This window comes from Ixodes scapularis, unplaced genomic scaffold (assembly GCF_016920785.2).
Source record: "Ixodes scapularis isolate PalLabHiFi unplaced genomic scaffold, ASM1692078v2 PGA_scaffold12__126_contigs__length_90152505, whole genome shotgun sequence".
Classification (NCBI taxonomy): domain Eukaryota; kingdom Metazoa; phylum Arthropoda; class Arachnida; order Ixodida; family Ixodidae; genus Ixodes; species Ixodes scapularis.
The window spans coordinates 10,097,685-10,124,799 of NW_024609838.1; the positions used below are offsets into that span (position 1 = coordinate 10,097,685).

A 27,115-nucleotide genomic window follows, 5' to 3' on the forward strand; every position below is an offset into this window, starting at 1 on the left:
AATTTTTCGACGGTAGAAACCTTCTCCTAGACAGTGCCATGACAGTGCGTAGGAATGACATGGCGGATGCATAAAAATAATTACTGGAAACGATGTTCGTTTCTATGCTGCTTACGGGAACCAATCAGCGATAGCAGACGACAGACCCGAAACGACCTCCTCTACTGAGCTTCTCGGCGTTGACGCTACGCGGCGTCGCTTTCGCTGGAGTCGCCGTATGCTTGGACGCGTCATAATCCGATTACGAAGCCTTGCTAAAGCGTCGTAATCGGATTTTGGCCGAGTCCAAGCGCACCCCAGTGAGGAAGATGGCGGCGCACCGAAGCCGGACTAACCGCTCATTCACACCGGAAGCGGATCCGCGTTCACGCGCACTTGATGTCATCGAGTGCGCGAGCAATTGTACTGGATCTTTATACAACCGCGCTTGCAACCGCTTTGCGAACGCGCATCCGCTTCCAGTGTGAATGGTCGGTTAAAGCCCCACTATCCTGGGAAAAGCGGCGCCATTCATTGTAGTAGAAATGCTCGAGGCACGTGCCGCCCGCCAATTCTGGGAAATTCATGGCGTCTGAAATCTAGCTCAGTGCTGCGCTGTGCCGCCATGATCTTCCCGAGGGCTGCACGTTGCACGTGCTTCGTGCATCGACGCACCTTGCGCTACTTTTGAAACATGAAGGGGCTTCAGCCGGACTTGCAGGAGGTTGCTGCCGTCGAGACAGCGTGTGCAAGATCACGCGACCTTGACAAAGTTGGTTTCCGAAGAACTTACGCAAAACGGTACGTGGGCCTAAAGCCAAAGATACCGGAGTCAAGCGTTGATCGTTAAACCGCGGTCACACAGATAATATATCATTTTGTGTTACATTTGTGCACGCCTCAAACATTGCAGACGATGTTTGAGGCGTGCTCCTTTCTTGTATGGCTGACCTGTACACATTGGTCATAGAAAAACTGTTTGTGGACACACTCGAAGCACACAGACGTGTGGAGAAAACATGCTTCGAACATCATTGAAGGATGTGCGCAGGTAATTTGTAAACTATGCCCCGACGATACAACAATACTTATTTCGGGAGAGAACTGCGATGTGCTAGTAGACACAGCAAATCTGACGTTGTCCAAACTGGAAAGCTGGAGTCGGGAGAACTCATTATAAATAAAAAAACGAAAGCTGTACTTTTTCACAACAAAGGTAAATCGGTCAGACTAACGCGAGTTATCACACTAAATTCAACTCCAATTGAGATTCGGAGTCATTTCAGGGCACTGGGAGTAATGTTTTTCTGAAAATGGGACAATTCCAATAATTTTAGAATTCCTTAACTGTCACGAATAGCTTGATTGATATACCGTCATCGATCAATTTTGCCAAAGAATGTGAAGTTACTAATCTATAATTCACTGTTTTCTTCCCACTTAAATTACTCCCATCTCGTCTGGGATTCAGCTACATTGTTCAATCTTGAGAAAATACTTTTATTACAAAAAAAAAAAAAGGGGGGGGGGTTCAGGTTTATCGGTGGCGTCTCGTCTGACTCTCATAAAGCTGGTCTGTTTACGGCCTCTCCGCGTTATCAATATACACAATTTATACAACTAGAGACTTAGCAATACATTCAAATTGCAAAGCTAAAGAAACACGCGTTTTCTTACGAATTTGGAACATCTATCTCTGAAGGGACCGGTTTACCCCAATCGCAGAACATCGGGAAATGGTAGCGCGGAGGACAAATCACGGCTCTCAGATGGTTATGTATATGCTGCCTAAATTGCTCCACCAGTTTGATGCTAGTGAGTTAGATCTGATTAGGATGTCATTTAAGCAACTTAGAGAATATTTTGTAGACCTAGATAGGTAAAATACCAGTGATCTGGCCGTTTGTTTAATATTTCCAGGATTATTCATTATTCTTTGATATGCGTGTTATGGTACGTTATCAACCCGTTTTGGACTTCCGCATGAAGTAGCATTCTTTCCTGTACGTTTGCTGCTGTTCCCCTGTAGGGGTTCAACGGCCTTGTCAAGCTGTATTTCACAGCTTTTTTTCCTCGACCTTTACCATCAATGTAGATGGAAATAAACGAATTATTATTATTAATTATCATTAAAGCCTGGTCAAATATTTACCACAGCGCTACCTAAGCCCTATTACAGTCAGTTCTCGAAATAGCGCCGACCTCGCTGATGCAAGGATGACCTGTGTTGGTACGGTAGGCAGCAATCAATGTAGTACCATGAACCCACGTAAGCCAGTGTAGCGAATACGTAGTAGTGTTTTGAATGGCGCGGCGCAACCAGGCGTTATCCCATATTTCTTAATTTATTCGAGAGTCGCACATCACTTCGATTTGAAATATCTCTTCAAACTACAACAGTGCAGTGACAAGAGAACAGGCTTTTCTTCAGCGCTCGACTTTCCCGCAAATTAACGCAAAGGCCGCGTTTCCTTAATTTGAGGAAAATAACTATCTTGTGCGTGTAGATAAAAACAAAAATGCACTTTTTTTTTGCGACATATAGTTAGAACATTACACCGGAAAAGAATGACAATGGCATCAAAGACGAAAGCGTAAAAAATACTAAAAAGAACACGTACCTCATAAAGAGTTTCCGCGAAGGAAGTTCATTCATTTTATCCCAGAAAGAACATCGGGTCTTGATCCTAAGCGCACTAGTGCTCAATGTTCGCGGAAGGTGAAGACCGGACTCTCGAGCCATGGTGATGCGATCAAATATTCACTAAGGTGAATCCCAAACTCCAATGAGGTGAGTTTAAATCCGGAATAATCTACTTCCGAGAATCGCGCATCACACACAAGCACCTGCCACGCTCACAAGCACCACACCGAGTGATCCGACCGCCGCCACCAAATTCAGTCGATCGTCTGCGTCTTTCACTATATTCCACCGCGAGCCGTCGGACGCAGTAACCGCAGCACACCCCCGCCCAAGAAATAAAACCCAACCCAACACCTTTTCGACAACGATTCACAATGACGATGTCGTTGTCACCACGATCAAAAGCGATATCGGGGCTGATCCAACGTGAAAACTGGGCCGGTGATCACACGATAGCGAAGGACACAGGGTCCGAAGGACTATGCAAAAAGGAGCGGGGTTTCCGTCTGCTCAGCCGGTTGAACTCGTGCTTGAGTGCGCACCACCACACCGGCAGCACTATACACTACCGGTTCCTTGGCACCAGACAACAGCGCACTGTCGGAGAGTGTTGAGAAATCGGCACATCGGAGACGAAGAAGAGGTGCCGTAGGTGCTGAAGACCCTCGATCGGAAGAGTCAGAAGTCGACAGAACTTCCCTTCTGACTCGGTAGACGAGACAGTCCTCTTGTTTATCGGGAAAGAAATCAAGCCGGAAATCCGATGCACTGCTGCTCGTCTGTCTCGGGCGTCACCGCTGCTCGTGGTGCCTCGAACGCCGACACAAGCAAAGAGCGAAGCGTTGTTTGAATGTGGCCGTTGCGAGCACCGCTCCGCGAGAGGCGTTGGAAAAAAAAAAAAAAAATGAAAAAGAAAGAAAAGAGCGAAGAGAAGTGATAATAACGGAGAAAGTTTTGTTGGCGCAGGATGACGGAAGACGTGCCACCCCGAAGTTAGCAGACGACGAACGCACGGAGGAGCGACAGCGGTGGGGGATAGTGAGAGGGAATGCCCGAGGAAAGGACGCTCTCGCGGCGCGGGCTGTGGTTAAAACCCGGCACGGAGGGGGCCGGGCCGGCGGGAGGCTCATCCGCGAGACGGCACGAAACGGAAAACGAAACTAGCTTCCTTTCATTGTTGCGTTCGTTCTGCCTTTCGAAAAGCGGAATGTAGCGCTTCTGCGATGCTTTTCGTGGCGACCTTCGACACGTTCTGCGTCCATTGAGAACTTACAAGACGATGCAAGCGTAGACGGTGTTTGGGAATGCTGTCGTTGCTAAAGGTACATCCGCCTCAGCACTCCATCTGTCTTAGACAGACAGGCGCGCAGATGTTGCTTTCGTATGCCCGAGACACAACACCAGAGCGAGCAGCTCACACGCGTTGGTTGCGATGTGGTCTCTGATCGTTTAACCACTATCGTAAATAGAATGTAAACCCTTTTCAAGAGTGAGCACTATCTGGTAACTGCTGCGTTAATTATACTAATCCGCCGTTGTTAAGGCATCAGCGTTCGGCGAGAAGTCGGATCCAATCGGATCCAATCACACGCGCCGTGATTAATGATAGATGAATAAATGTTAATAGCTATACCCTTTGTAACGGGCGGTAGCTTGCGCCACCTAGGCTAAGTCTAAAAAGACAACATATGATTCCTCCCGCCCTTTAAAAATTGGCGACAGCCAATGTTGCTCGATTTTTTTAAGGGTTTATTGAGAATTAAGCATTTCAGTGAAGTTAAACGGAGCATTTGTGAAAAGCGTCGAGGACGCTTTTCACAAATTCTCCGTTTCACAAGCACACACACACGCGCACGTGCGCGAGTTGACATTTGTGGAGGACGGAAAAGCGTTCCCTGCGATCTGAGACAAAGCTTCAGACAATTGGCAACAATGTTTTCAAGCGCAAAGATGTCTGAAATGTCCTAAGCCCGAAGCGCAGCTTATCTCGAGGCTCAATGGTCACCGACAACGTAAGGAACGCAGGGCGGGGCGAGAAAGAAAGCAAAGTTCAGAACACGAGTGTAAACATGAACGGCGTCACCTCGTCGACACGTACAATGGACGGAAAGAGCCGTGGAGCTTCTGTTCTTTCGGAAACTCCCCGAGGAACACCTGTGCTGCTGTTATTATGATTGACGCGTTGTCACATCCGTCTCGTATATGGAAAACGACGCACCCGTATTTAGATGTGACTGCAGTGCGTGAACATGTAATGCTTATAACTATTTTTGTTTCCTTGCGTTCTGATTGGCTATTGCCCTAATATCACTCACAGGCTATGGAGCGATAACAAGAAGTTGAGTGCTTGACACGACCCGCGTTTTTCTAAAATTTGTCAGCAAGTATACATTAAGTTCTTACTTTGTAATTAAAGTCGTTCCGCCCCAGAAAAGGCGTCCACATCTCAACTGCACTATTTTCTCTTTTTATGTTTCGTTAGTGTCAAAATAAAGAAGTAATAGAAAACGTCGGGAATATAAGAGTACGGCCCTGAAGGAAAATGAAAATAGAGTCTTCGTCAGACGAATGATCGTTTGTTTGGTTTCTGTTTCTGAAATAGCCTTCTGAAATAGTTTCCCAGTTAATCGGAGGAGAAAGGATTATTAAGGTGTCAAAGAATTTCTCGTTTCACTAATGAGCTGCCGCTCACTTTTTGTCTTTATTTTCATGACAAAAAAATATCTTAATTTATTTTATTTGGGTGAGAAGCCACTCTCATTTACACTCAAATCCCGTAATTACTCGTTCGCTCAAAAAAAAAAAAAAAAAAAGAGCCGTAGTTACGATTTAAAATTTTAATCACGTGCTTTTAAACGTTCTTAATAGCTTCGTGTTTAGACTGCGGGGCGCTGTGAATAACCTATTTCTCTCGAAAAGGCTGGCGAACGAACGTACCGCCGCAGCTTTCTTTTCCAGCCGCTAGGTGTCAGCAACTATATATAGTCACTGACTACATAGTGACTATAGTCACTGCCAGAATGAAAACGGCAGAGAAGTCCCGCCGTTCTCCCCCGCCGGTGACTTTAATATGTGCAAAAAAGACCTCGTACCTGTCCTATTGCACCAAAACGATCCAAGTACAGGAAAAAAGAAAAAAAAAAGAAACAAAAAAGTGAGGTGGCTTTTAAGTGCCTACTTGGTAGTAAGGGGGGCTTAGACTGAACAGATCTAAGCCGTGACCTTGAGAGAAAGAGAGAGGAATACTCGAAACTACTCGAAGCTACTGCCGAAGTTCCTCGATCATGGGGCAGACATTCGACTCCTAACTGGAATTTTGGAACCTAAAACGGGGGCCCTCGATGCCGCAGCGTGGCTCTAAATTGGGAAAGCAGTGCGTCGCAACCGCCAGGTAGGAATCCCTCCCCGTAATCTGATGGCAGATCAGAATGCGGCAGGAGGGCAGCGCACAAAGGGGGAGGGAAGCCAGCCGTCGCTCGGCTCTCTTAAATTAAACGTGCGACTCGCAGCGTTAAATTTACCTGGGCCTCCGCGGGCGAGCAATTGCGCAAGCGCCGAAATTACGGATGCGCCACTTCATCATAGCACCCACCTGTCACACTTTACCCGTCGTCTTTTTAAAAATTTCTTTTTGGTCACCTTTACACGTTTTTGGTCGGTTAAAGCAATCCAGACGTCGCTGCCCGATTACTTTTGGAGCAGAGAGCCTCGATTTGAGAGTGGAAGCAACTGAAACCACGGAGAGCGCTTGCAGTTTATATGGAGGACGCCTACTGCGCATGCGCGTGTCGTTGCGTGGCGAAGAGGTTAGCGTGCAGACAGCCTGAGCCTAAGATTAGAGACCCTTGCAGACGATCGACGCTCGGGGCCTGGTTGCAAACGCGGACTATAAACTACGTGACGCTGATGGAGCGGTTGGAAACACTCTCAAGTCGCGGCACACATTTTTTGGTGTTGTGTGCCGCGATTTATAATTTGGCTGCTTCTGTAAATCTCCATCTTTAAAATTTTTGTTTTTTATTAAGCACATGTGCGAGGAATTTTAAATTGCGCATTTATAATGACTTTTTTTTTGGTGCGTACTTAAATCCGGAATTTTTTATTATTATATTTTTATTGCAGTTTGACAGCGCCCCTCCGCCTGAATTAACGACCTCCGAGACTTCGAAGGATTCTGCTAAGACGCTTGAGAACTTCGATGTTACTCTTGGTCGTTGATGCCGACTTTTCACTAAAAACTTAAAAAAAAAATCAAAGAATTGCAGAGCGTAGCGTGGTCCGATACGGGCATCTTAATATCCCTCAGGAGCCAATCACATTGCGGCATCAGCGTATAATGTCGCCGAATAGCGAATCGCAAAGGGAGAAAAGCACGGGCCAATAGACGTGGACCTTTTTCCAGTAAGCGTCTGCGCACGCGCACACCCTTTTCCCTTGACCTTGACCGCCCTTTCGCCATTCTTGGGGGGCACTGTTTTCTTGCGCCACTAATCTGTTCCTATGGGAGAAGGCGAGTCCGGTTGCCCTCCAGTTGTAGTAGGCGGCGAAACCGTCATGAGGCACTCCTTACTGGAAAAAAGTCCATTGTGGCAGAACTGCCCATACAAACAAGAAACCTGCCTCAGACATGCAGTGTATGCAGAATGTCTTCTGTACGGTGTATTGAGAGTGATGCCGCCGCTTTAGAGAGTAATCGTGGGCACGCGTTCGGGTCATGTAGATCTATTTATTTATTTCCTCCCTCAAGGCCCGAAAACATTACAAAAAAGAATGAAAAAAAAAGCCCAAATAACTTCCACAAAGAAAAATAGACAGGTGAATATAAAACAAACGAAGCATCTAAATACGTACACAAAACTATTTAGAAGCAGATAAACGTAACACGAAACTGTTCATCCCACCACAAAACAAACTCACAAATGGCATCTTTAGATTCGGCGCTTCCGACTATACGTAGGCGATAGGTGAGGGGAAGCGATTCAAATCCAGAGATGCCGTGGGTATAAAAGACCGATTGAAACTTGATGAGTGACAAAGGCCTACTTTATTTCGATGGTCGACACGTGATGAGAGATAAGTGGTGCTAAGAGATCCTGACGTAATGACGAAGGGTTATGGTGGTAGGCCTTATGAAACAAGCGAAGCCGGGATGTTTTTCTGCGGAGGCCCTGAAGTCGTTTTGATCGCTGTCACGCTCGATGCGCGATGTTAGTTATAAAGTATGAAACGAACGGAACGGTTTTGAAAGGCTTCTAGTGATAATGCACGAGTTTTGGCAGGATCCCAGATAGTGGCTGCGTGTTTGAGCTCACTGCGAACGAAGCATTTATAAAGGAGCAGTTTTAAGGGCAGCGGTGCGAGAGACAAGTTTCTTTTGAGGAAGCCGAGCATGCGGTTAGCAGTATTACACCCCTATGCGACGGGCATTTTAAAGGCCTCTAGAACAAGCTCCTTTATAAAATCGGCACGCCGTAAGGCACGTGCGAACTCAACATCGCGAGCAGATTGGCCGTTTTTATAAAGGAGCTTAGTGAAAAGGACCTATACAATGCCGTCTGACAGGGGTATTAGTTACATACTCGATACGAGTATTCCACGTTAGGTCATTATAGTTACCTGTACGCCGAGGTATTTATATGAAGATACAGAATATAATGGAACACTTTCGATGTGGTAAGAAGGATACGTGTCATTTCGACGTGCTACTCACATGGATTTACACTTATTAATGCTAAGTTTGATTTGAAATCTATCGCACCAGAAAGAAACATTGTTAATGTCAGTCTGAGGTGACAGAACATCAGAATCATTCGTTATTTCAGAATATATTACACAGTCGTCGGCGAACAGACCGATGGAAGATGAGACGTAGGCTGGAAGGACTCATTAATACAGATTAGGAACAAAGGGAACGGATTCGCTGGAAACAGAGGGGAACCATCGTCTTTCGCCCGAGTGCGCGCGTCCCCGCGCCGAAGGTGAACGATGGCGGTTTCAAAATAGCGGGCCAATCTGGTCATCGCCAGGCGGCGTCACCCGTCACGGGACTACCTTGACTGCCTGTTCGCCGTCGCAAAAGAAAAAAAAAAAAGAAAAAAAAAAAGCTTGTCGTCGGCCGTGTAAATGACTGGGCTCCCCGCAAGCGGGGACTCCAGCACCGGAATAGAAAGATGCGCCGACGTCATAGAGCGCGTGCATGCCCGCCTTCGATGGAGATGCGCGCAACCCCAGGCAATACCCAGCTAGGAGACGAGGCTCGCACTGTTCTCCCCCACACGTCATCAGGAGTGTCCCCACGCAGCACCTCTCGTCGAGCTTCCCCGGGCGCATACCGCTTGTTGCGGGATCCACTATCGATGACGTCAAGGCGCAGGCCTTTTCTTCTGGGTGGTATTGCCCAAGGATGTGCTTGTCGCAAAGTCGCAAAGGTCAAGGGGGCCTGGCACAACCCGTCACTCCCTTTCTCACTCTTTCTCTCCAATGCTCGCACGCACAAATGTGTGTGTGTGTGTGTGTGTATGCGTGCGCGTGTGTCGAAGAGAATTTCGGTAGTTCCCCCGCCAATCCAACGGGGGGTAAAGCAGGTACCCTTGTCTGCTTTTTGCATAGGGGTTGCGATGATGCCAGAACGCCAAACTAATTGGCTGACTGAAAAAAAAAAAAAAAATAGTGGGTAGACTTCAAGGCATCAAGCATTGAGGTCTACCCACTATCCTTTCAGCCAAAGCCAATCAGAGCTTGGCTTTGTTCTGACGTCACCACAACTGCTACGCAAGGAGCGGACGACTTGCTCTTTGCATTGGGTTTATTTTAGACGACCCGAGGATGTTTTGACGTGCAGCCAAGCGTTAGACAGCAGTTTAATTTAGACCACCTGAGAATATCGCGACGTGCAACCGTTTGCACGTCGCCTACCTCGCAATAAGCTTCCATCAAATTAAGCGTTGCGGCCCCCCTGGTGAGGATTCGCGCACCCGCCAACTGGGGATTCGTATAGGTCGGCCCTTTGACTCTTCGAATCATCGAGGTGGCGTGCGTGCGTGTGTGTGTGTGCTTGTATACGTGCTCGCGCCTGAGTATGTATGTGTGTACGCGTGTGTGTGTGTATCTGTGGGCGTCCGAGGGTATGTGTGTACGTGCATGCATGTACGTGTATGTATGCATGTGCGCCTGTGTATGTGTGAGTGCGTGTGAGTGCGTGCAAGTGCCTGCGCGTGCGCGTGTATGTGTGTTTGTGCGCGCGGAAGCGCGTTTACGTGCGTGTGTCCTCATTGCTGGAACTGGTTTAAATGCATCCAATCTCTGGCAGCTCGTTTGCGTCTTCGTGAACCGCTTTCAACGCCACGCAGGAGTCACTGATATCGACACATTCGGTTAGGTCTCGTCCAAGGATGCGTTCATACAGGTATTGCTGTACCGTGTCCTCAAATCGCCGATTTCGGAATGCGGTTTCTAAGATGCTTAGTTCAAAGCCACGCAATGTTTATGACGGAAACGTACCGTTCACGCTGCTTCATTAGCAATTCCGCTCTAAAAACTGTATAAAACAGATGTTAAAGACACATTTAAGGCGGTATTCACACGAGGGAGACATTCGCCCAGGGATGTACGTGACGTCGACGGCGTCGTTCATACCGTCGACGCACAGGGGGAGGACCCGATGTCAGCGTTCGCAGTCCAGTTTAACCGTTCTTATACCCCTGACGCCACCTCGGACGAATTGGAACTCTACGGTTGACGTCATAGCGTTTACCGACAAAATATAATTGAAGAAGAACGGATCCGCCACCAAACCGTGATTGTTATCCGGGATCGTTATCCTGGGATTGTTATCCGGGATTGTTATTTGGGATTGTTATCCGGGATTGTTACCCGGGATTATTATCCGGGATTGTTATCCCTTTACTCCGTCGCGGAACTGACGTCACAACTCCGCATCGAAAAGCTTCACGTAGACTCGTTGCGTGATGCGCGTGCCGTGTAAATACCAATTTACGCCAATCGTTGAAAAAAATTAAGAAAAAATTAAGAAGTGACAATGGTTTAGAGTTAGGTTTAAAAGCGGCGAGGTCGCCGCTAGATTTAAACGTTAGCGGACGTTTCTGCAGCAAGTTCGAATCAGGTTTGCTTCATGCATACCGATTCTTCGGACATCTCTGAGGACAGTTTTGTACGACCGATTATGTCAGAACCGTCCTACGAGGAAGACACGCCTCAGACGGTGTCTGCAAACTTTGTATAACATATTACCAGCGTCTCCGCCACCTAGGGGTTACCCAAATAAGCCCGGCTGGTTGAAACCTGAGCATTAACGTCCATACGTTCAAACACGTCGACTTCCAGCGAGCACAAATTACGCGACGAAACGAAGGCAATGAGCAGCACCGGTGTGGACTCAGAAATCCACGTTCGGGATATAGGCGTACTGTTCGAGTTCTTATTAAGCTTACAATCACCACGCAAACAATCAGGGCTTCATATACGGCACGTCTATAGGAAATATCCTCCAAAACCCGAAGACGTTTTAAACCCTCTATATTGCGCATTAACTCGATCAAAAATTGGAACACGCGTCTGCACCGTCCGCTTCTTGAAGGCGTGGCGCTTATATAGATAATATAATTGGAATCGGCCGTCCTTTGTCCATTGCACTACTTCCGGGGTGAGGCGTCTTTGTCCAGTGTAACTGCGTAGTTATATACTGCTTGATTCTGCGCGGAATCGACCGCGATTGCCGCTGCTAACCGCAGGCGGTATACCACCCACGCTGGGATATGCTGGGTCTGCTTTACGTTCAGGTTTTTACCCTTTACTGTGCCATCTGTGGGAAGTAACGTAAACTCGCTGGGTTTCGCCATTCTCCTCCCTGCTCATAGGAAAAAAAAAACAAAAAAAACAAAACAAAAAAACAAATACATTTTTTTTTAAGCTTTGCAATAGACCGATTCCGAACTTGTGAAATGATTTATAGATTATGCGCATTCGTGTGTTTCATCGCTTTCGGCGTGAGGCCCGTGTGATTGGTTACGAGAATGCGCCGAGCCCTGACGCATCACTCGTGTGGAATTCGTTTCGGTACGAGTATACTCCGAATGCTGGCGAAGCTCCCGTATCCAATGCGTGCTCACAGTGCATGACCAAGTAATGGCAGCCGCAAATTATCTACGCATAATTTTCGAAATTGCGAAAAAAAAAGTCTATTGTTTCCTGAAACCTAAACTAATCAAACAGGAGTACGATAAATCGACCACCTAAAGAAACCATTGTAAAAAAAAAAAGTTTTCTTGCACTGAATTCTTTGGCTTATTTATACGAATGTTTTTAAGCTTGAACAGCGCTCGTGATCACCCTGTATATCTCTCACCTCCCCCTCCCCAACTCCCCTTTTTCCCCTCTCATTATTCCTGAGAAAACATAATTTATAATGCAGTGATAACATTAGGTTCGTCTCCCAAAATATCTCATCCCCTAGCGCTTGGGGTTTGCGCAGTTGTATCGCGCTTCCCTTCTCAACCCCCCCCCCCCCCCCCCTCCCCTTTTCATTTTCCTTTGTTCTCCGGACCGTTAGTGTGCCGGAAATTAAAACTAACGATCCTGGAGACTACGCGGGAGGATATTAGATACTGGACCGGGAACACCATCCATGTAGCGGCAATCCAAAGTAATTGACGGACAAAAAAAAAAAAAAATGGATTGCGTTTGGGCAACACCGAGTCTTGCCCACAGTTTTTAGTCTTGAGGCTAGGTGGCGCGACCTACCGTCCGTTAAAAAGGGCAAAGTCGTTTACAACTATCCATTCATCCATCCATTTCCCGTCTAGGTCATTTCACGTCGCGAGCCTGCCGATGTTAGAGTTTGATCATGTTTGACCTTTTTGCGAACTTCTAACAGTTCCTGAAGTTCGACTTCTGTGCGCGTGCACAAAAAATTTGCGCTTTTATGTGGCGCAAGCGTTGGTAATATTTTTTTTTTTTAAATAGATACTTTTTTGTTAATTATTTGCTTCTCGATATTTGTCATTTTTGTGGGGAAGTTGGACAACACTGCCAATTAGTATCATTTCGTCCAATCTCGTCAGAAGTTCGAAAGTTCGCCAGATTAGTTCAGCCTCGGGTTAAACAAAAGCTCGTGTCATCCATAATTAAGCTGAGAAGCTTTGACGTACAGTGTATACGAACTTGACGTTCACCCACCTCGCGATGAATTCCGCCGAGAGCTGTGCGCGCTAGTCGATATATTTTTCTTTCCTTCTTTCGCAGTGTTTGTTGTAGGGTGAAGTTCAAAGGTGACGCTTTGATGTTGGGTAATCCATTCATTGTGAGCGCGCAGAGTCGTGTTTTCGATCAGTTCGCCAAACAAGAGAGGGGAATTTAAAAGTTACCAACTCTCGAGGGCCAAGAGGCAAAGAAAAAAATAACAGGAGAAAATCTTTGTTGGACCCAATCAAATCAAGGAGGAGGGAAAAGGTCAAGGTTTAACACAAACGCTTTTAGGAACTTTTTTTTTGTGTGTGTGTGGATGTGAGAGAAAGAGAGAGAGAGAGAGAGTGTGAAATGTATCGACGAATAGAACTATCTATCGACGAATAATGTAAATAGTCTAAACATGTCTGCTTTTATCTAAAATGTTTTTAATACTCGAGGTTGCCTTTACTTTTAACATATCTACCGACCTGCTTTGGCATCATGGCTGGCAGTATGTTCAAAATAAAATAAAATAATTAAATAGATTGATAAATATATAAACAAATATATAAATAATATATTAAACCAAATTCATTTACAGAATGATATGCGCACGATGATATCTCTTACATAAAAAAATTACCTTAATATCAAAGGGAAGAGTCAGTGATTTGCGGTATTGAAATTCGAAAATAGCGATTTATAACGTGGTTCTACTGTAACCCGTATGTTCTATAGCAAGCAGAAGTGTTCGATAACTGAAGGATTAAAGTTAAACGTGCTTGTACTGCAAACGGAACGCCATGCAAGGAGACTGACTTAAAGAAAGGAGAAACATTGCAGCGTATGAACGGACCAAGTGGTGTCTATATTGTCATTCGGTCTGCTATACGTAGACATACAGGTATACCCTCAGTAAAGTGGGCACGAGCGTTGGCAAGCAACACGAACGGCGTGAAAAACCAAATCAAGTTCCCTTCTACTGCGTGAACATTAGAACGCTCGTTTTGACGAAAACTCGGCGATGTCTTTCGCTTGTCAGCACCGGGGAGAGAGGGAGGAGGAGGGAGAGAGGGCGACGCGTGCTACGCTCCTATTGGTCCGAACCGCTGACGTCAGCACGCGTCATCCTTTCCCTCTCTCCCCGGCGTTGACAAACTGACAGACACCACCGGGTTTTCGTCAAAACAAGCCCTTTCGTTTTCGTCAAAGTCACGCGCACAGCTGGCGCGGAGCCGGAGAGGAGGTCGCGCCGCGGAGCGGTGAAATGCGAGCGTGCTCAGTTGCCGCTGTGAAGTCGCCGGTTGTTCTTCACTTCGGGTTTCCGTAGTATCGGTGCGTGGGGTGTGATGTGTGTGTGTGTAGTTAAAACGATGGATGCGGTACCCTTCACGAGCGGTAAGACAAAGTTAAACAGAAAAGTGAAGTGGTCAGCGTTAGCGATTCACAAAGGAAGTCGTTTGTAGCGTTCCCCAGGGGTCATAATAACGCATTCCCAAAAGGTCCACCGATGGATCTTCCTGTATTTTGTTTTATGGCGACAGTTCCGTTCGAAGCAAAACTCGACTCCTCTTTTATTGACACTAATTTCAACTTGGCTTGACTTAAAAAAAAAAGAACGCTTTTGCATATTAATATTATATTTTTGATCCTGGAGTATAAGGTACAACAACAGACTTTCTATTTTTACTTTCCAGGGTTCAAACGTCTATTTCCAAACATCTCTCCTGCACTTTTGATTTAACGAGGTAATATGTCCATCCATATATGCACACGCACTGAAGTGGCACACACGCATACAAAGCAACATTACGCGCACACAAGAACACACGGATTCGTACACATGCATTACCGACGCGAGCTGGGCATAGCGCACGCTAGCAATAGCTCAAAAGTATAGTTCTAAGGGATATTCACGCGGGGGAAAAATCCTTCCCTTTGCCCCCCGAGATGCGCATCACGTGGTAACAACGTCACACTTTTGCGCTTTTTATCGGGCTGCGCAAACACTCCCCGCCCTGGCGTGGGATCTCTTTGCAAGTATTTTGTTCGCGTGTCTGGCAACTTTGCATATTTTGCTCCGTGTTAGGCTAGGTGGCGCAAGCTGCCGCCCGTTACAAAGGGTATAGCCATTACCGTCCATCCATCCATTCATCCGAAATGCCCCCGGTGGCATCGGGTTCGCCTAACTTTCTGGCATGGGCTGTTGCGCGTCTCGCTCGAGGTACCCTAAGGAGCCTTCGATATTCATCGATGCCGTTCTCAAGCCGCTCCTCATACAACTGGTCTTTGATCCCAAGTCCTTCGCGTCATATCCACCCGTTCAAGAAGCATCTTTCTTTTAGCAGAAAGCGGTTGGTCCTCTTCCACATTCAACAGCGCTCCTGCTGCCATAATCGCGTATCGCTGTCTCACGTACGCCTCCGTTTTTCTACTCTCGTCAACGCCTATCGAGCCGCGCTGAATGAGAACGAGACCGCTAACTGCACCCGATGGCACTGACGTCCCTCTCGACTTCCCGCCGTTCGTGTGAACGGCTGAGTCGGGGACAGAGTACCGCTGGTTCCTCCGATCACTCACGTCACGCATGTCCATCATCGAAAAAAAAAAAAAAGCAACCCTGGTGTGAATACCCCTTAATAGGAAGTATTCACTGGCGGCCATAGCTGTGTGCACGACTGCTGAGCGCGTGCTGATGGCGAGCTTCCACAGTTCTTTTGTAACGTGCATTCCGCACCCTCAACATTGCCGGTCTTAGCAGCTTATTGATGTGGGCTCGTTCAAAGCATGGGCTCTAGACATCACCCACAAATATGGCGCCCAGTGAATACTGCTTGTAGTATACCCTTCTACAGGAGCTCCGCTTTGCTAGCGGGAGCTTGTGCCGTCACCTCGAAGCATGGATTGAGCACGCGCCTGCGCTGGCCACGCTTTCCGCGACATACGACCCACTCACACGAGGTTTTATACGACAAAGCATTTCGGAGCGGAAAGCGGCACAACAGAACGGATGTGCGCTTCACACAAAGGGCAGCCGAGATGCGAACGGCAAAAAGGGCGTAAGCGAAGGTCTACCGAGGTCACCGCACTGTGAACGACTTTTATTTTTTTATGTTTTCAAAGTCGATTCCTCGTCTGTTTAGAGGCCAGAGCTGAGTTGAGTAGAAGCTGACTAACGTAAACATCAGCGTCCCTGATTTCACGCAAACGCCAGCGCTCGAGCGCGCACACTGTTTTGTATCGCTGGACGCGCCGAGTCGTCTGTTGTGTACCATGTAAGGAAGGTTCGCGTATTTTGCGTTCTGGCCTGTGGATGGCGTCTTCGTTGGTGGACCCCCGACCGACCCGCCCCCAAGCGGCAAGCACGCTGAAGCTTAACAGAGAGACGCCGTGAAAACAGCAGCACGCGTCTGTCTTGTCTGCTAATGTCGCGCTCCTTGTGAAACGCTAAGAAACGCGCGACGCTGACGCGAGCTAGGCGGGGCGCTGCGTGAATCGACACGCAGTGCCGAGATAGACGATTGAATATTAGCACTCACTGCAGTGATAAGCCACGTCTCGGTGTTATTTACATTTAGGTCGAATAATGAAAACACCTCTCAACTATTGAACAGAAACAAGTTTACAGTTAGCCAAACCGGTCAGACTAAAAATAAATAAACAAATGAATGCGCAAATAAATCGACTCAATAGATCGATCTAATTGGCAACTTTCACCGATGGTGGTACCGCGGTGCGAAAATCACGCCGGTTTCTATAAAAAAAAAATAGTTCCCAAATGATTGACGTTACAATAAATTACCCGTAGCAGAGCGCGTTGGAAACTAAAGAATACACAGAAAGAATAAAACACAGGAAGGACGAACACAGACGCGCACAGTTCTTTCTGAAAGAACTGTGTGCGTGTGTGTTCGTCCTTCGTGTATTTTATTCTTCCTGTGTATTCACAATAATTGTGCTTTCCTAAACACCCTTCTTGCGGTAACAAAAAAAAAAAAAATAGAAGTTGAATTTTGTTTGCATAAGGCAAAACTAGAACTACTTAGGGGTCGCAGAGCTAGCTTTGTACTCCTGTTCTACGACGATCATCCATATTACAGCCACAGGGGCCAGTATACGCCCCCGTATAGGTCGTGAAAGTTGCGAATATTTCACGCCAGGCTTCAGTTGATACTGAGAGGCTGCACATGCAAAGAGTGAAAAGAAAAAGAAAAAAAAAAAAAGAAGCGTTTGATTTGACGGGGCCTTTGGGGCTCTAGGGGTGGCAACCATTATCTATTCAGGCGCGTAATTGCGATAGTGTAGCGTTCTCAGCACAGCAGGCAATATTGAGGTTTCGGTTGCGCACTTCTGGTGTCGAAAGTGGTAGACAATACTCCGCCGCGTCGCTCGCCCCCCCGGCGAGCAACGAGTAATTAATACATTGCGCGCGTCACGCTGGCCGGAAAACAAACTACTTAAAAGTACATAAATAAACGAAACCCATAAAACGGGATAGAGCGGCGCTTTCAATTGCGCTCTTTCAAATATGCAAACGAGTGCTAGCGAAACGTTACCAAGCCGCCTCCGGCACTATGTAAAAAGCTCATCCTAAAACACTTGTTCCCTAACTTAAAAAAAAAAAAAAAACGAAAAAAAAAAACTTTGAATTTAGATAGTTTTTTTTTTAATGCCATATTAAAGTTGGTAAATGTTTATGACGCGAAAGAGGTACTTATAAAGCGTGACTGCCTCGCCAGTTCTCAAGTGGCTATAGCTTCTTCGCGACCGATGGAGATATGGCCGTCGCATTTGCGAAAGCGTACTACATCTCATCTAATCTTTTGCGAACGAAAATATACCATTAGGTGAAAGCGGCATCACGGGGCGTTCGGCTAAGTTAGATGGAACGAGCGCCAATTAAAACCGGTATGGACTCATTTCGACTGTATACCCAAAAGACAAAGCAAAATTACGCTTTCAGCATCACGGTAAAAAAAAAAAAAAAAAAAAAAAAAAAAACAGACAAAACATAACGACAGTGTAAATTAAGGGAAATACAATGGAATAAAGTATAAATATAACAATGTTGTCGTTTCTGCGTTTTTTTTTTATATCCTGATCGGATTACGCTCAATATTAATAGACATCTGTAGCTGATATCGAATCTGGCAATCCCTCCGAAATTTTTAATTCGCTCTTAGTGTCCCTGAGGGACTCAAGTTTTCAAAGTCATCAAAGGATGCAGGATTACCTTAGACGGGCAGTAATCATTCGAACGTCTAAATGGCTCCATAACCCTAGAAAGCAGCACGAGCTGTCACCAGGTTATGGGCGTTGCTTCCGGCGCGAAGGCTGTGACTGGACCCGAGTCCACGCCGCACGGTGAAGCAGCGTTCGTGTGCCATACATGTCAAGAATGCATAATTGACGCAGCAGCTAATAGATGGCGCAAGCTCTCGATAAAAAGAAAAGAAAAGAAGGAAAAGTTCATTATCAACGAGGTCGCCATAAATATAAGCGCGCCCAGTGATGAAAAAAAACAACAAAAACACACACACACACGAAAGTTTGACTTGATTGTAAAATAGTCCTTATTTGGCAACATGCTCCCGTGCATTTTTCTAGTTAATTGGAATACGGTTATCTTCCACGGCAATTCATGTGACACTGCAACGAAACTCCGTCCCTTGGTGGCGACACTGATCTTCTGAGCAGTGCTCTCTCTCTCTCATTGCAGTTGCCTTTTTTTCAATTATCGCCAACAACCTGTTTATTACAAAAAGAAAGAAAGAAAAAAAAACACTAACTAACTTGTGGAAACATAATTTGTCCCATGTTCCGCTAAATTGGAAAGAGTAGTGGGCTTTGGGGGAACAGGTTGTCCTGCTTTTTTTTTTTTTTTTTTTTTTTTTTAACCCGCCAAGGGGAAAAAAAAAAGCTTTTGTGCAAAAAAAAAAAAAAAAAAAAGAATTAAAGTGTTTTAATTTTTTTTTTTTTTTTTTAAGATTTGGTTCAATCGTGATTTTTATTCGAATACAAGAAGAAAATATAACGTACGGACACGCCGGGTTCGCATGAAAAGAATCCGCAACAAATCGCATAATTTGCAGGAATAGTGTTCCTTAAAATGTTACTTCTGCCTCGAAAGATCAAATTACAATAGCCGTATACTTCCCGCGCGAGAGCTCGACCCAAAAACAAGTCTGAAGTGAAAATAAAGAAAGATAAGCCATATTTTTAGAACGGAAGTCTCAAGTGTTTTATTTTTTATTTTTTTTTTATGTTGTGCTTCAAGTTTTACCGTCGTGCGTAAACGACATGGTCGCACGTGTCCTCTAAACATCAATCCCGCGTAGAGGTGGTAACAACGTCATTAGAAACGCTAAAAATAAACCGCTAAAAAAAAAAAAAAAAAAAAAACCGGAGGCGACGATAAACTAACATTCACCTTTCTTTTTGCACGCTTTATTCTCAAATTACACTTGGCCCAAACTGCACCAAAATAAAAACGAAAAAAGGAACACTAGCACGAACGCCCGGCGAGAAAGCAAAAACTATTCTGTACCGTCAAAAAACAAAACAAAAAAAAAAAGAAAAAAAAAGAAAAAAACAACAACAGAGAAACAGGTATTTTAACGACCTCTTTTTTCACTTTCAAAACCTGTTTTTGTCTTTGTTAAGTATCATCTCACGATTGCTCCGTCGTAAACAGAACAATCTCCTCCACGTGTCTCGGTCAGTAAGACGAATGCTCCGAACTTTCTTACGTCGCGGTCACACGGCAAATACATCACAGAAGAGACAGTCTACAGCAGACACTGTCTGTGGCGTATTTTTTTCTTATATGACGGCCACATCGGTCATGCAAAACCTGCCTGCAGAGATGTTCGAAGCCTACGTATGTGTGAAGCCAATACATGCTTCCAACATATGTTTGAGGTTCGTCCGCAGATGATTCTGTTAACATGCCAGCAACGAACACCGTGTCGTTTGTATTATGCAAGAACAGCAGTGTAACTGTGGCTGTACGCTGTTTCGAAACGAGCGCTATACATCTTTTACATGGGGCGCAACCATCAAAACAAAGTGGATGGGTTTTCTTTATTTACCTGGTTTCAATAAAGATGAAAAACATATTCGCTCTTGTCTCAAGAGCCGAAATAAACGAACGTTTTATTCTATGCCGAACGTTACCAGCTTTCCCCATTCAATATCGGTTATACTACGTCGCTTTAACCGGTGTCGCTATACGCGGAGTTCACTCTACACGAAACTCGCTTGCTACAGTGTACGGCTACGTGCGTGGACTGGTCGGACAAACGTTAGGGAAACTTTAGGTACCATATGAATAAGGTTGGGAGGCATCACGTCGCTTTAACTAGCTTCGTTATAAACGGAGTTCACTCTATAACAACGCACCTTAATACAACTAGCGTTAAGCACGAAGATGGGATGGACAAACCCGAGGAAGCTATCGTCACGTCACGGCACGGAAATGCTGGAGTTCCGAGGGAGGCATCACGTCGCTTTAACCGGCTTCGCTATACGCGGAGTTCGATTTGTACGAACGTCGCTTATTACGAACCACGGTTACATGCGTACACGAAATAGACATATCTTGGAATCAACCTTCACGTCAAATGACGGAATGGAATGCCGAGCGTTCCCTTGGAGATGTCGGGTCACTTTAACCGGCTTCGCTAAACGCGGAGTTCGTTTTATACGAACGTCGCTTACTATAAATAGGGTTACATATGTAGACAGGACAGACACACCTCAGAAAGCTAGCGTCACGTCGCGTCGGAGCCCCGAAAGCCTAGCCTTCCGGAGAAGGTATCAAGCCGCTTTAAGCGAAGCAGCTCTACGTGGAGTTCGCTTTTATCCGCACGTCGCTTACTACAACTACGGTCACATGCGTAGACGGGATGGATAGACATACCTCGGAAGCAATGAGCCGGCAGCCAGGGGAGGTTGGGCGGTAGGTACGCCCCCTGGCCTGCGTGGAGGGCAAGCAGAAAAGAAAGGGAAAGGATAGAGAGAGAGGGAAGGGAAGGAAGAGAGAGAAAGAGAGAGAGAGAGAGAGTAAAGCGACAGCAGCCACCCAAAGCACAGCAAAAAGTCTCGCACTCGCACACAGCGTCCTGACTCTGCATGTATTTAATTAATTTGACTTATTTTAGCACTAAGCTTACATGTTTGATTTATATGCCTAAACTTTCCGAAACGCTCATTGAAAACTAACCTTTTGATTGCGTGTCTGCGTTTCGAAGTTCAAAGAAACTCTTTTTTAAATTAGAAAACGCGAAGTTCTGTTTGAACATCATTCAAAGTGCAGTTGAATTCGAACTACTAACAAAATATTCAAAGTGACAAAAAAAAAGTGATTACTGCCAGGAAGTTACGGGGCAAGTTTGACAGAAAACAAATTCACGCAACAGCAAGAATGAAGAAAAGAAAAACAGAAAAAGCGAAATAAAATCATAAGCCAACCGAAGCAAGGAAATAATACAGCAAAAGCCAGGACAAAATCCAGCACAAGCCAGAAAATCAGCAAGCGAAAAGCCAAGCACACCCACGACTTCGGACCAAGTTCAAGGTACTGCAGGTACCGAGGGCTTAAATTCAGGAATAATGACGTTAAGAGCAAATTAACTAACTAAAAAATACAAAAAAAAAGTATAGCCTTTGTGTAAGAAAGATGGCGAACAAGCTCTAAATGAACCAAGAAAACTATAAGGCAAAATAATAAACAAGGCCACTCTGTCCATAAAACAACTCCATAACTATCTGCCTACAATTACCACATAATATATATATTTAAAAAAAAAAAAGCTTGGATTATGCGACGCCGGTGATCGAAACGCCTGTCTAGAGTATTAAGCAAAGCGCTTCAGGAATCTTGCATCACTAATAGCAATAAATAGGAAATAAATAATGTGTTTTGCACATATGACTCCCATCAACCAAGCTAACGCAACCCTTGCAGCGATTCCTAATTAAATTGCGCATAGCGAACAAGCCCCAAAAGCAATCGAACTTGCAATAAATAATGCGCGCGCCCTCATTTAAGCATTTCACTAACATTCGTTATTAAAAGAAACCCATTCGTTATTCAAAGAAACCGCGGCCTGTAAAGCGGGCTCCCCCTTTTGCTCCAAGGCGCTGCGGCAAAGCCGCCTTGAGGGGGCCGCACTCAAGCGTCATTGACCGCCGTCAAACATATTGGATTCAGCGCAGTTTAAGAATAAGAATAATACAAACAAAACAATAAAAAATGGGAAATAAAACGTAAATATAAATGGATACTACAGCAAGACGAGACAATTGGAACGGGTGTTCATTTCCGGAAAAAGAACACGTATGTTTATCTTTTTTTTTATTTAAATTTTTAACTTGTTAAGAAAACATCATTCGTTTAAATTTGTGATAATAGATATACCTCCTGCAAGCTCTCGACACGCTGGTCGTAATGTCCAGGCTTTGCAATCATTGATTCAACGTTAGCAATATCGAAGTTTTGGGAATTTTTTGCAGAAAGGCATAATAATTGGGATGGAAGAAAACGGTGAATAAAAATTCAATTTTACATCAAATCAGGTTTTTTTTTTTTATATTGGCGTAGCAAAATTTTAAGTAGTAAAACGCCGCTAAAGATATTGTATACTAATTAGGATACTTGCGTTTTAATTAAAAAAAAAAAAAAAAACGTTTCAACCCGAAACGAGAAGTTATGAAAAGGCAGAATCGGTCTTGGGGAAGCTTCAGCAATTAGATGCGGGACCGCAGTGTCGTTTTCCGGCGATGCCTAGGCCATTATATGGCAATAACTTTAGTCACCGATAAGAATACCGACGAATGAATCACAAAATGATAGTGTGAACACCCTGTGGTGGTTCTTAAGCTGTCAGCGACTGGACTAGTTATTTCATCAATATCATCTGTTGGGCTAGTTGGTTAGACATGATCAGATAAAATTAGCGCGAACGACAAGAGAAGAGAAAGGTAAGACAGGACAGGACAGCGCTCCGTCCTGTCCTGTCTTACCTTTCTCTTCTCTTGTCGTTTGCGCTAATTTTATCGGACTAGTTATTGCTTGCTTGATCGCCAGGCGGCTATAAAGCTTAAGAAAATATCAATGAAATGTCCCTGATATTAGTGCCACGGAATAATTACGACATACGTTCGTCCCTCACAGCAATTAATTACATTACTAATGACTACAATTAGTCGCTAAAATGAAATTACTGTTATTACAGAAATCAGATAACTGTAGCTTTATAACAGTCACATAATTACTGCAATTTGATTAGAGTAATGTGACTATTACAGTTTCAGAACAGTAATTTTCATACTGTCATCTGTGTAATGGCGTCTACTTGGAATAGTTGCAACACTCCACAACTTTCTCTCGTTGAACCCTCTAGTTCAACATTTGACTCGTAAAGTTACTTATAACTGACAACAAAATAGTAATCAGACTATAATAATAGCGCTAGAACGCCACAATCATTATTCACAAGCAGGCGCTTCAAAACAAGGAGTCGCGCGAAACCGTGGGATGTGTTCGTGTAACACGCTTAGAGATGGTGTCGCCATCTCTCGGCGGTCTCGTGAACTACCGCGCGTCTTTTCTCGTCGCGACGCCCAACTGTGCTTTCTGCGCTCGCGTTGGTCGCGCCATCTGTCGTTAGTGCTGGCAAGTATAACAACACCCGCCCTGTTCTCCTTTTCGTCTCACTCTCTTGGTTACCCTTTCTCTTTTCTGCCGTTTTTACTCCCATATTTTTTTCTTCTTCTCATCCGTGCTCCTCCACAGCTTCATTTTTGGGGCGTAGGATGGCTTAGTGAGTATTTGCTTCCTCTTGTGCTTCCATTACCTTCTTTATAAACCATCTCATCAGTTCCAAATCTGTTATCATCATATATAAAATAGCTTACCTAACTCCTGGTGCATCTAGAATTACTCGCAATAAAAATAGTCGCATCCTCCATCATCCCCGCCCATTTAAGGGCTGTTTTAAACATTCATTTTTTCCCTATCTGAGATGGATAGTTTCTTATTAACATTAATATCCATTAAAACCATTAACACATTTCACTCGTCTCACTTCCGCATAGCAAAAATATCTCATGATAAAATAGAAAACGCGCAAAAAAAACAAGGACGAAAAGGAGAGGACACATAGGACAGACAAGTGCTTAATGGCAACTTAAGTGTTATTAAAACTTTTCCCAAGTTTTCATAAAACTTCAGCTGCGAGTAAGAGCTTGTCTGTCCTGCGTGTCCTCTCTTCTTCGTCCTCGTTTTTTTGCGCGCTTTCTATTTTATCGTAAACTGCTGCTAACTAGCCCAACTTTCAACCCTGCTGCAAAAATATCTCGCACATATTATGGCCCTCAAACGATTGAAAGGACCCTGCCCACGTAATTAGGACCCTCTCATTTGTTCCAATTTTAATGTACTCGATTGTAGCGCACGTGAGCTTTGTTTTTTTTGCTTACTCGGGTGTATTTGCCCTCAAATTCTTTAGGTTTAAATATTCTCATAATGTATGCATAATTCAGCATATTTGGGACACTGCTGTATATATATATACGAGAGTATAATGCCCAACCGATATTGCGTTTCCAGATTACTTTTTGTTGATCCTTTTGCTTTTAATTTTACCCCCAAGGAACTGCCATGCTTTGCTTTTGTAAAATATTCCAGTATACTTTTGTCACCTCCGTTTACCTGTTCGGGGCTGGGAGCCAGTCAAGCTTCTTAAACAGTTCTCTTTCCCCATCCTACCATGTGTATTTTATGCATATGGTGAACAAAGACGTATTATTATTATTATTATTATTATATCTATCAGCGACCGGAACTCTCTTTCAGAAATAAGATGCTGTCTAATGCTATTCGCTTGAATTGTTTTGTTAATTCCTCGTCTCTTGCGAGGCATCTAGACATCTGTGAAGTAGAACATTTATGTATTTGTCTTTTTTCATGTTGGCCGATTAAACAGTAAAACGCAACGACATTAAAACCACATTATGTTTGAGTGTCGCCTGGGTTTGCTCCGGCGTCTGTGTAGCTTACTGCTGAGTCTGTTGTGGCTCGGTCTGTAGCATTTTTTTTCAGCAGTTTGGACAACCAATTTGGGAAACTTACGCTATCAAATTTAATCGCGGTTTTCTTGTCTAAATGTTTTTTTTTTTTTTATGTATGTTCCAAGAAAGCGTAAATGCCTTCACGTATTATTGCCCCCTTGAGGGACTGATTGCATTTTTTGTTTTCTGCTCTCTCTTTGTACCCAGGCTTTCCTTGCTACTTTTAATTCTTTTTTTTTTTTAAATCTTCGGTATAAAGGGCGTGAAAGTATTTTGAGAACTGCCTGGAAACGGCACCAATCGTGTGATGGCGTTAATATTGTGGGAAAAGTTGTGCTCTAATTTTTCCAGCGCTTTTCGTCGGGTTATTCTCCACGAATGGAAAAAAAAAATATCGTACAATAAATCTAGCCTCTCTGCAAGGGAAGCCGTACGTGGAGGCGTCTTGGCGTCAGGGGCGAATCCAGAACTCCTCTTTTTTTTTTTTTTTTGGGGGGGGGGGGGGGGGCGGAAATTTGCAAAGATACTATTCTCCAATTCGTTCGTGTGCACCGGGGGGTCCACCCATGTCAGACTGCCCTCTGGGAAAGGGGGGAGGGGGGGGAGGTCGACTTTGTTTAGGGGGGGGGGGGGACGCAGCCGCCCCCGTCCTCCCCCCCCCCTCCTTCCCCCCCTCCCCCCTTGGATCCGCCCCTGCTTGGCGTAGCAATTTATGTTAGTCAAAGTTTAAAGGATGGTTCACACACTTGCGACTGCTCACGACCATGTGCCTCAAAACCTCCTACGACAATAGAACAGTCTGGTTCCAGGTTGTCGTGGAACACCTTCAGTTTTCGCATATTTCTTAAAAAAAAAAATAAAAAAAAAACTTTTGACAGTATTATAAACGGCCATTTCAACTTGAAAATGCCTAAAAAACGTTCGCTTCTAGTGAAAATCAGTTCCAGGGTCACTTCACAGACTGCGCCAGCGTGTCATCTCGTCGTAAGAGGCCACACGCACTCGGTCCTAAGCAAACGGAAGTGTGCGAAGCGGCCTTTAGAATTCACGAGTGTTTCCTTACAACTCCACTCCACACTTTCCAGTTTGACGCGGTTCCTCCTCCCCATCCCCCTTTCTCTCTCTCTCTCTTTAAAACAAATATTGAAATCCTGTCCTCGTCCTTTTTTCCGTTCATGTTGCTTTCCTTCATCCACAGAGGGAGCTCGTCGAATGACGACACTGAATCAGCGACACTGGGCACGCTTCGTACGTGAAACGTCATGCTCAACGTCACAGCGTAAATTGTATATATACTTTAAGTCTAAATATACAATGACCCCCCCCCCCCCCCCCCCTCAGAAATAGAAAAAAAGAACAGGTTTTTATTTATTAATTTTTTTTTCAGAAATAAACCAGGCATTAACGAACGCTCATTTTCAGCCCAAATACCGGATCTGGTCAACTGATCCCGGCGCGCTCCGAAAGGCCCAGTGGAATTCGCCATTAGTCACGTTAATTACCGAGTTCCTTCCGTAGATTGCAGCAATTGGCTCCCCAAAGTGCTTTGTGAGAAAGAGAGTAGACGCACCGGAATTCTTAGAGTGATATAGTCTCCGACAACTCAAGAACCGGAGAGCGTTTTAACATGTTCGCGCTGCTTGTTTCGTGGTTCATTCTTCGACCTTCTTATCGGCTAATGACGCTGTCTCGTTCGTTGGGGAGCGACAATGGGGTGCGTGGGACTCGCCAAGCCCCGCGTTTCTGGAACTGTCGGTGGCTATACAGGGAGTTCCCGAGAAAAGAGAACCGTGTTTTCCGGCCCGGGTAAACGAAGTATGCATCGCAGAAAGCTCAGACTCCGAGAGGATGTGACGCTAGTGGTGGGGATAAAACGGCGCAAGTTTGATAACATGAAGTGACCTGAATTCACAGATAATTGAGAAAAAAATCGAATTTCTTTACGAGCCGACGCCCAACTAAGCCTTATATAGTCAAAACGGAGAACTGACACTGTGTTCGCTTGTGGGATTTATATCAGTGAAAAACACTTGACAGCCAAAAAACAATATTGTTTTCTTTCTTGATGACAAGTTTTTTTTTTGTTTTTTTGTTTTTTTCTGAAATAGATGTTTAAGCGTCCACATAGTCATTTCTTGTTTTGATGGAATTAGGCTTAGGTGGACCTCGGCTCGCAGTGAAATTTCGTTTTTCTCAATTATCTCTTCATCCAAGTAACGAGCTGTTATCAAA

General features: G+C 44.9%; 1 protein-coding gene across 5 annotated transcripts in view; it reads right to left on the minus strand.

Moving 5' to 3' along the window:
* LOC8033686 (cAMP-specific 3',5'-cyclic phosphodiesterase 4C) overlaps window positions 1-27,115 on the minus strand; it is a 369,069-nt gene that overhangs the window by 67,046 nt on the left and 274,908 nt on the right. For 2 of the 5 annotated variants that reach the window (XM_029970554.4, XM_029970553.4), the window contains exon 3: window positions 20,730-20,786. The exons of 2 other annotated variants lie outside the window; for them this stretch is intronic. In XM_029970554.4, coding sequence (XP_029826414.2) covers window positions 20,730-20,786 — 57 coding nt within the window. Of the gene's footprint in view, window positions 1-2,600; window positions 3,678-20,729; window positions 20,787-27,115 lie in introns of those variants that run through there. One more of the 5 variants, XM_029970556.4, reaches the window with a different exon arrangement.